Here is an 8,111-nt window from a genome sequence, read left to right as displayed (position 1 = left end):
TTTTATTAAAAAAAATGTATATATGCATATATATGACGTCATAGAACATCATTTTTTATGTTTTGTTTATTTTTGCTCTTTAAACCTGGAGACTTTGGTAGTCACAGTGAAAACATGCTGTACAATATCAATAAATATCACTTTGTTTTGCGAACTCCAACAGATTATATAGCCTTATACATTTTTTATAACATATTGTTAATGTTCGATATATGAAAAATGTTTTTTATACTTAACTGAATCAAAGTTGAATGGTGTAAAGATTTCCTCCCGTTTATAGTGATTTTCGTTTCGTGTTTTCCTTTGTCCACTGTTTTTATACATAAACTTGTACCTTGTAATCGCCTTTTTATTTTGGTATATAAATGTGAAATATATCAATGGGTAAATATTGAGCATGATGTTCTTAACATAGTTAACAATTTTCTGGTATTTTCATGTTTTTCTTTTTGATTAATAGCCGGATCAACTTCATTGACATTAGTATGAGTCCGTGTAACATTATCCTCAGTTCTCATTTGGTATTATTTTCTTTAAGTTCGTCTATCTCGATATCGAGGATTTCAGACAGGTACATTTCTTCGTTTTGTTGCTGTAGCCATCTGCTTCTCTGGAAATAGACAAATCATTTTTAATCATAATTCTATAAACATGTATAATGCGTTTTAAAACCCAACTGTTTATGTCAACTTTTCTAAAAAAAGTTTTGATTTACAATTTTCTTTTTTTCTTTTTGACATGATGTCAATAATTTTAAAAACAAAATATATGTACTTTTCTAAAGTCGACTCCGAAATCCAAATATCTGCGTGCCTTTTTGGGAAGATATGGAAACAGTTGGTCACCAAGAGGTAATATATATCTCACGTCTACTTCATCTGCGGTAGGATGATCTAGAAAAAATTGAAGCAAAAATTAGTATTTTGCTTAAAACCAAGAGTTTTTCACAAGACACTAACCCGTGTACATACTGTGAATTTTTACCAGAAAAATTTAATGATAAATTATGTTTTTTACAGCTTTGATATTGTTTCACTGAAATAATGAACAAAACACCCGTGCATTGATTCTATATGTACAATTAACAACCTACTAACTCTCTCTCAATATATATATATACTCGGCGTCAATGAAAACGCAACACCTTTAAATTACTGTCAAAATTTACCAGTTATAGTTTTGAATACAATATTTAATCAAATACCTAAAAGCTGATTATATCCATGACAAAATTCACTCAATGCAATCAGCACTACATCATGGGAAGACTTTGATTTCATGTGACTAATGTCCATACCCCCAAAATCAAAATTACCACGTTCAATATCTAATGTGGCCACCATTTGCAGCGACACAAGCGCGGCATCTTCGAGGCATTGACCGAATAAGGCGTTGAATTTTGATTTGAGGAATGTTCCTCCACTCTTCTTGAAGAGCGATTTCAAGCTGCCGACGCGTTTGGTCCCAAAGATGCTCGATCGGACTAAGATCCGGGGAAAACGCGGGCCACGGAAGGGTTGCGATGTTCTGATGTTGAAGGTAGTCTGTAGTGATACAAGCGGTATGTGGTCGTGCATTGTCCTGTTGTAATAACGCTACGTTTGGGTGTCCAGCAAAGAATGGAACAACAGCAGGAGTTAAGACCTCGTTGATGTAGCGCTGTGCTGTTAGATTGCCGTCAATAATTACTAGAGGAGCACGGTATGCAAAAGAGATACCTCCCCACACCATCACACTGCCCCCGCCCCACCTATCCGTTTCCGTTACACAGCAGTCCAAAAACCTTTCACCTCGACGTCGCCACACTCGAAGGCGGAATCTCGATTCGTCGGTGAACAGGACGCCAGCCCACCGACGTTGGGTCCATCCTCGGCGCTGTCTTGTCCAATTTAGACGATTTTGACGGCGAATTTGAGTCAATTCGTTTCCTCTAAATGGACGGCACGACGCCAATCCGGCTGTGCGAAGGCGACGGCGCACAGTACTAGCTGACAAACGTCTGCCATGACTTCCCATCGTCTGTCTAGCCGTTCTTGTCGCGGTTTGAAAACGATCTCGCAGGTGGCTTAGTCGAATGTAACGGTCCTGGTTTGGCGTCGTTACTCTCTGTCGCCCCGGACGAGGTCGATCTCTCACGGATACGGTTTGTCGCACTCGTTCTGCCAGTCGATTGATTGTGTAAGCAGAACAACTCATTCTCCTGGCAACTTCCCTCTGAGAAAGCCTTCCTGCCAGCATACCCCGAGCTTCGTGTCTTTCATTGTCTGTCAGTCGAGGCATTTGTAGCAAATAATGATGACAATTTAAAAAAATGATGACGGGAAAATGTCTGCCTGTAACTAAAGTGTTCACTAGTAGTGACTGAGCAAGGATATAACGCACTTTAGAGCGCCGACGTGCAAACTCATGCTTTTACGACAATGCCCTGTGGTACGACAAGGAGTTGATATTACTCGACCATTATTTCGTTAGTTTTGTAGTGCATTGTGTTGTGGCTAAATACAGCAGAATGAGAATCTAATCCTTGTTGTGAAGAATATATTATGTCCAAAATTTTAGTGTTGCGTTTTCATTGGCGCCGGGTATATATATCAGATTTAAACTTTTAGAAAATTTAGTGCTATGCTGATTTAACATCATATGTAAATATTAAAAACTAAATCAATTAGTTTCTTTCAACTCAAATTTTACCTATGTTATGTATTCAAAGAGGTTATACTACACGTCCTTTTTAAAAATATCTTTTGCTAATAATAGATAACGACGGACAAGGTCAACGGATTTGGCGACACACCTAGCCCTGTTCCCTTATAATGATATACGTGGAATGTGATCTCATATCTGTATGAGCAGGGTACGAGCCATGGACAACATGCTGTCATTATCAACGTGATAAAGTCAGCTATGGACAGCTAATCGTTAAAAACATCTATTGACAACAAACTATGAAACATACGCGGATAGGACAAGCAACATACAAAAAGCCATTAATAGCAAAGTGTCAAGAACACCTTTTAATATTGTACCGCTAACACACCTCCAACCCAACCACCGTCACCATTACCACCTCCAACACAACCACCAACACCACCACCGCTACCATCTCCAACACAACAACCAACACAACCACCACCACCACCACTATCACCTCCAACACAACCACCACCACCACAACTATCACCTCCAACACAACCACCACTACCATTACCACCTCTAACACAACCACCACCACCACCACTATTACATCCAACACAACCACTACCACCACCACTTTCACCTCCAACACAACCACCAACACCACCTCCAACACAAACACCAACAGCATCACTACCACTTCCAACAGAATCACCACCACCTCCAACACAACCAACACCACCACTACAAACTCTAACACAACCACCAACACCGCTACCTCCAACACAACCACCAACACCACCACCACCCCTGTCATTACAACCGCCTCAAACACAACCATTACCACTAATACGACATCCACTATCACCACTAAATTACCACTACAACCACTTCCAACACAACCACCACCACCACCACAATCACCTCCATCACAACCACAACCAATACTACCACAACCATCACCAGTATAACCAGCACAACCACCATCACCACAACCACCACTACCTCCACCACCTCTAAAACAACCACCACTACCACAATCACCACATCACCTCCACAACCATCACCACAATCACTACAATCACCACCACCACCATCACCATTACGTTTTGACACAATATTTTAAATGAAAATATCTTAATTTAATACTATAGTATATAATAAGTTCTTTAAAAAAACTTCGCGATATAGAATGTGATGAAATAGTCACTACCTTTCGTGCTGTTACAATTCTAATGGTTGATATTAAGATTGAAATAAAACGTACCTGTAAAATAACTCACAAGAGCACCAAGGAGGATTGTCATTAGAACGCCAATAGCTCCAAACCAGCGAAAAGAGACCGAATAGAGCTTGTCGAAGCCTTGACTACAGCAAAAAAAGCATGATACATTTTATGCAAATATATGCAGTGAGCACCAACAATATTTGAGTGAATAAACAATGTTGCTACGGTTTCAAATTATGAGACATAATATCCAGTTTTACTCTCAACAGTACAGATCGAAAATCAAACTACAATGTTTACCTTCATGAAAATAAAATAAAATATCACATGCTAAATCCTCAAAACGTAATATCACCATAGCTTCAAAAAATATGTTACAAAGAAATAAATATAATTGAGACTATATTCTGAATTAAGGTCATTACGTCAAATCAAACAGGACATGTAATATGTGGCCCAAATTGTCACAATATTGAAGAAATTGATACTTTATGAAAATTGTATGATTCATAATAAACCACTTTGATTATATTAGCTAAATGCGTTATATCACAATCGAATCATTTACTATTATCAAACATTAAAGAAAGAGCTTCAAATTATGACAAGATACACATAGAACACAGACATACACCAAAGACCTTGGTGTAGAAAATGAAGGATATCCTAACCATTTACGATTAAAAATATACTCTTAATCATGTACACATACGGTTCTATTGCATTGAAAACTTCCATTTCTTGTTGGTACTTTGCAATCCTCGAGGATACATCGTTATGTGAAAAGGTCGTTAGATTGATGAAATGGCCATAATCTTTCATGAATGTATGATTTGTGGCAAGTTCGGAGTCAGCAAAACATTTATCTGTTGGGTTTGGAGGCAGCCAGGGCTGGCTTGGTGTAGACGTGAAGAAGTTTAATCCGAGAGATATCCACAAGACAAACAGCATCGATATCATACCACCAATGAGGAATCCCTTTAATGAAAAAATGAAAGTGACATAGTTATTGTTTACACATATAAGGATACTGTAAACCAATTATGTTTTGCAGTGGATTTATAGCGAAACACACTAGCAGTGTCCATGACGAGTTTAAAGCCCTGGCGATTATTTGCACGAAATGTATTCGGTTAAAGAGGAACCAGAGAAATATATAAGGATACAATATTATGGATACGCGTCTTCTATACCTGCTGCTCAGGCAATACTAGCAAGTCATATCTGTTGTTATTAACAGGAATCAGATCTCTGAAGAACAGACCTACCTTTTTCGAAGTCCAGGGGCAAAAAATTGATAGTAAGAACATTCCGGCAATTGGACCTCCAAAACAGTAAAGTATTGAGCTAGTTATCTGGAAAATATTCGACAAAGGCAAACTGTAAGTACTTTTGGCTATTAAAAGAAAATTGTGAACAGAAATAAGAAATAACATGCTTTTCAAAATTATTTCTTTCCCACTATCTTATCGAAGTTAAAAATAAAAAAAGTGATTAGAAAACAGCTATTGAGAAAATTGTATTCCATTTTTCAAACGCATGCAATCAATGAATGGTATGAAGCAAAACAATAATTGTGTTCTGAGAGGCGAAAGTATAGTGTTCTTAACATAAAGGTGACCATTAGAATCGTGTCCGCCTTACGACCAGTGTACGATTCGCCAATCAGGGGATGTGCTTGTAACTGTTATAAAACAAATAAAGACGATAAAGACAATAAAAAGCTGTTCCTCAAAGTCATGTTTTACAGGGTGACCAAGGATGGGGTTCGATTCTGATATATTTAGTTGCAAAATACTTGATTTAACTAAATCCTACCAGTAAAAAAAACCATTAGAAAATGAACACCCAGGCGCTGCGTCAGGAAATGAAGTGTTCATTGATTCATGTAATGTCCAAATGTGAGGCGTTTACTGTATTTGGAAGCGAACCTGTTTTTATTTATTTATACTTTTAGTGCGTTCTATCATTGGAAATAAGTAAGGAGAGATATGTGTCGGCATATTACTGGATTAACAAGTAAAGCCTTATTTTTTGGTAAGGCAAATGCTTTTATCGTTGTATGATCATATCGAATACATGAGGTGTGACAAGGAATTGTGAAAAAAATAATACACTTTGATATTCGTAATTATTCACGCACTGGTTTATTTAATACTGAAGAAGATTCGAGACAAAATAAGAACCTTCTACGTTTATAAAGTATAGAATATGTTTGCATCTAATAGAGCTCATAAGCCAGCAAAATCTCGTTATATTGTATTCTACAAACCAACTACAATCCAAACCTGACTCAATGATCCCGGTACTTTCGCTATCATAGCTGTGATTGCCAGGGAAAGTCCGCCATAGATCAGCACTGAAATAACGAACAGAATACAAATAAAGCTTAATAGAAAAACCTATCAGCATTTGTTCTGGTGATAATGGTTTGAAAGGTTTGAAAACCATACACAAACACACACAAAATATGTCATACACTGTAGATCATACGCCTTGCTCGTACTTCTTATTTTTTGTAAATCTCTTGTATTCTTGTTTTTCCTAGAGGCGAACTTTATCTCCCACACAACACATTGTGATGGATACTGTTACTACAGGTATCTACACGACACAAGTCATTGTGATGGATACTGTTACTACAGGTATCTACACGACACAACTCATTGTGATGGATACTGTTACTACAGGTATCTACACGACACAACTCATTGTGACGGATACTGTTACTACAGGTATTTACACGACACAACTCATTGTGAGAGATACTGTTACTACAGTACAGGTATCTACACGACACAACGCATTGTGATGGATACTGTTACTACAGGTATCTACACGACACATCTCATTGTGATGGATACTGTTATGACAGGTATTTACACGACACAACTCATTGTGAGAGATACTGTTACTACAGTACAGGTATCTACACGACACAACGCATTGTGGTGGATACTGTTACTACAGTACAGGTATCTACACGACACAACTCATTGTGATGGATACTGTTACTACAGGTATCTACACGACACAACTCATTGTGATGGATACTGCTACAAGAGGTGTCTACAAGACACACCTCACTGTGATGGATACTGTTACAACAGGTATCTACACGACACAACTCATTGTGATGGATACTGTTACTACAGGTATCTACACGACACAACTCATTGTGATGGATACTGTTACTACAGGTATCTACACGACACAACTCATTGTGATGGATACTGTTACTACAGGTATCTAAACGACACAACTCACTGTGATGGATACTGTTACTACAGGTATCTACACGACACAACTCATTGTGATGTATACTGTTACTACAGGTATCTACACGAGAGAGGGTTATTATATAAGAGAAGTGAATACGAATGTACGGTTTTAAACCATACTCGTCCACGTTCTCGTCCATGTTTGTTTCGACTTTGGTTGTACGATGTTTTAGAAGACTTCTGGCATATCTAAGACAACTTAATGTCACATAAGATCTGGAAAATTGAATACACAGTAAGTGCAAATGTTTTTGTTATGATTTTGTTTTCGGGATTTCTATCTCAGTGCTGTTAATACTAATCTACCAAGTAGACGATTAAATAAAATAATGATAGTTATTACAATCACTTAGTCAAGTGATGAAGTAAGTAATTCAATTGATATAACTGTTGATATCTATATGGGAGTGTAGAGTAGGAAATCTTTCTAAAATACTGTTTTTCTGGAATAATTGTCAACTGCAATAAAAAATGAAAAAAACCCAACAATTTTTTACAAGGCTGCAATGGGTTTTTAACATACGATAAACCTGTCGTAAATGTCTCATTGTTGCAGATCATCCATACCTGCCAACTTCGCTATGGCTGTTGCTTTTCGGTCAGACATGTCCTTATAACGGGGTTTAATGAAATCCTGAACAGTCTGAGCGCTAAGAGAACTAAGTCCTGATGATATCGTGCTGAAAACAAAAGTGTAACATCATGCAGGATGTGAACATGATTTTACCAATTACTTTCTGATATTATATTAATTTACATTATCTGAAAACGTAATTGAGACTAAGAACGATTTACGTTTTACGAATGGAGCAGGAAAAAAGTAATTGGTATGTCATAAAAGCCGAGATTATTAATATAATTTAAGAAGACATGAAAAAATTCTAAAAAAGATTTTTGAGAATGAAGGCAAATTTTGTTCAGGAAATGTAAATATGTATGCCTGGTGACAATCGCATTGAAAATCTATG

At 37.2% G+C, this 8,111-nt stretch overlaps 1 protein-coding gene across 1 annotated transcript; it reads right to left on the bottom strand.

The window, feature by feature from the left end:
* Positions 1–514: 514 nt before the first annotated feature.
* LOC132565496 (uncharacterized) lies at positions 515–4,813 on the bottom strand. The gene is made up of 4 exons (XM_060230150.1): positions 4,575–4,813; positions 3,902–4,002; positions 775–893; positions 515–610 (listed from the first exon to the last, which is right to left on the bottom strand). Exons 1-4 carry the CDS (start codon positions 4,811–4,813, stop codon positions 515–517), a joined length of 555 nt encoding a protein of 184 aa, XP_060086133.1.
* Positions 4,814–8,111: the final 3,298 nt, after the last annotated feature.

This window comes from Ylistrum balloti, unplaced genomic scaffold (assembly GCF_031769215.1).
Source record: "Ylistrum balloti isolate Yb309-2 unplaced genomic scaffold, AGI_CSIRO_Ybal_v1 Utg369576, whole genome shotgun sequence".
In the NCBI taxonomy this organism is placed as follows: domain Eukaryota; kingdom Metazoa; phylum Mollusca; class Bivalvia; order Pectinida; family Pectinidae; genus Ylistrum; species Ylistrum balloti.
This window is presented reverse-complemented; position numbering and strand designations above follow the sequence as displayed.

Excerpts from the sequence above, each read along its gene's own strand:
- LOC132565496 (XM_060230150.1), bottom strand. The coding sequence starts at position 4,813 with ATGCTGTTTGTCTTGTGGATATCTCTCGGATTAAACTTCTTCACGTCT. Across the intron at positions 4,003-4,574 it reads GTTTTCAATGCAATAGAACC|TCAAGGCTTCGACAAGCTCT; the intron begins GTATGTGTACAT and ends TTTTTGCTGTAG. Across the intron at positions 611-774 it reads TCGGAGTCGACTTTAGAAAA|AGAAGCAGATGGCTACAGCA; the intron begins GTACATATATTT and ends GTCTATTTCCAG.